This window comes from Musa acuminata, chromosome BXJ3-8 (genome assembly GCF_036884655.1).
Source record: "Musa acuminata AAA Group cultivar baxijiao chromosome BXJ3-8, Cavendish_Baxijiao_AAA, whole genome shotgun sequence".
Lineage (NCBI taxonomy): Eukaryota > Viridiplantae > Streptophyta > Magnoliopsida > Zingiberales > Musaceae > Musa > Musa acuminata.
The window spans coordinates 39,595,283-39,597,550 of record NC_088356.1 but is presented as its reverse complement, the minus strand read 5'-3'; the positions used below and the strand labels follow the sequence as shown (position 1 = coordinate 39,597,550).

General features: G+C 41.1%; 1 protein-coding gene across 1 annotated transcript; it reads left to right on the top strand.

Annotated features, from left to right (window-relative positions):
- Positions 1 to 1,182: 1,182 nt before the first annotated feature.
- On the top strand, positions 1,183 to 1,707 carry LOC135644195 (pterocarpan synthase 1-like). The gene has a single exon (XM_065161663.1). The coding sequence runs from the start codon at positions 1,183 to 1,185 to the stop codon at positions 1,705 to 1,707; it is 525 nt and encodes a 174-aa protein (XP_065017735.1).
- The last annotated feature ends 561 nt before the right edge of the window (positions 1,708 to 2,268 follow it).

Genomic DNA, 2,268 nt, shown 5'->3' with positions numbered 1-2,268 from the left:
GCTTTGAGGTCACAAATCAAGTCTTATCACTATGAAATTTTATCTCAAGACTAGGTGTGGTCAAACTCAATTGTTAAATTGCTAAAGATACATTGTGACATATCACAGTAACTTTCTTCTCTAAGAATGACAAGTATTATTATAGATCTATATATTATGTATACAATACTCGATGATTAGAGAAAAGAGTCTAGAAACAACCAATGTTAATTAATAATTTGAATCTCACTATATTGATTGCTGATCGATTCACTTAGACTTACAACCTAAAATGTTTAAAAGAAAATATTCTTATGATTGAGTTTATGAATAAACCATAAAAGCTATGGTGATGCATATTTAAGTGGATATTATAATTGACATTCTTGCTTACATACTTAAAGTTATGTTCACATTTATGTATATATATATTATAGTTGAATGTGATGATAAAATTATCTTAACAAGACAAATTATATGGATCATTTTAGATTACATTAGGAAGAGCTAATAATGTTATGATACAGAAAGAAATATGATATTAATGACATACAATCATTATAACTCGTATTTTGGAATTCGATTTAGTGAAGCCTAATGTGCTAAAGGTTTTCTTGTGCTGGTGTCTGCCCGATCCTTGTCTATCTTGTTATCGTTGCCTCCACTAGAAGGATAGGAAGCTGCAGCGAATCAGACATGTATACGCAATCTCCAGGTGCTGTCAAAGCAAAAAATGACAAGTAATTGTTCAATCACCTACTCCTTCCAAGTTTGAATACGAAGTATCAATATATCTTGGCACGATTGAGTTGGAATTCAGAGCAAGGAGCAGCTTGCGTTTGAAATAATAACACAGCTGCTTGACTTCTCCCATGTCTCGACCCTCCACCCAACCACGTTCATGTCACAATGGATTTAATATGCACGCAATTTGCTCTCACAACATGAGATTTATTTAATCTCTTGGATAAGAAGATATATACATTATTTAATATTAATTTGTTTAATCTACCCAAAAATCATGAGATTTTGATTGTCAAAGGAATTGAGGTGCAATTGAAGCAAATTCTCACGTGCTGTTGAACGAAAAGTACGTGTGGAATAATAGTATCTCTACTTCTTTGTCCATAAAAGCCCACGAAACCCTCATGCCTCGCCACCCAATCCTCCACCCACCTGTGCACTTCCTGCATAAGCTTCTCCATGGCCTCATCTCCATCCTTCACTCTCCTTCTCCTCTTTCTCTTCGCCACTGTTGCCATTGGGAGCAGCAGCCGTGAACACAAAGAGAAGATGACGCACCTCCACTTCTACTTTTACGACTACTACGGTGGCTCGAACGCGACCACCGTCACCGTCGTCAGCCCTCCCGGCAACAACACCTTCGGGAGCATCGGGGTGGGCGAAAACATTCTCAGGGTAGGGCGTGAGTCGAGCTCCAAGCTCATCGGGAAAGCGCAGGAGCTCACCGTGCAGGCATCCTTGGAGAGTCCGGCCTACCTCTCGGCGCTAAACTTCGTGTTCACGGCCGGAAAGTACAACGGGAGCAGCTTCTCCATCTTGGGCAGGGCAGTGCTGACGGAGCCTAGGATGGAGCGGGGCATCGTTGGGGGCACCGGCAAGTTCCGGATGGCCCGAGGCTACACCATCAGCAGGCTCATCAGGTCGACTGGAACTACTCAGATGGAGCTTGTTTTTGAGTACGACGCCTACATCTATCACTACTGATGAGCTGCCGTCTGCTGCCTCTCATTGTTTGTTGCAATAAAAGCTGCTCTGCCTTGCAGCTTGTTCTACATCAATACTTTGCTCTCTCTTTCATACCGCATCGCTGCCATTGGCTCGTGTACTTTATATCTTCTCTTTGTACCAAGCGATTAGTAATTAACAGTTGCCGCTAAAATTCTTACGACAAAGTAATAAGCAAGTTTGAGCATTCAGGAGACGTACAACAAAGAGTAGCTGAAGCAGAGTAAATAAGCTATGTCGTCAGTACTGTAGATGATGCCATTCGGCTACCTGCTCATACTTGACTATCTCCGTCTTGTTGCTTCACTTGAAAGAGGCTGTGTTGTCGTACAAAATTCTACGGTGAATCGAAGATGCCTTGTCGATCTACATCAAGTGCTGAAATGATTTGAAGTACTTCCTGGTATGATTCCAGAACAACTGAGAAACAAACACGATCACCTACTCTTTACAAGTTCGAATGTGACGTAGGACATCTGTTGAATCTGTTTTTTCCTTTACAAAGTATGATCAAGCCACCAAAGAAGAGTCTGCAGTCGA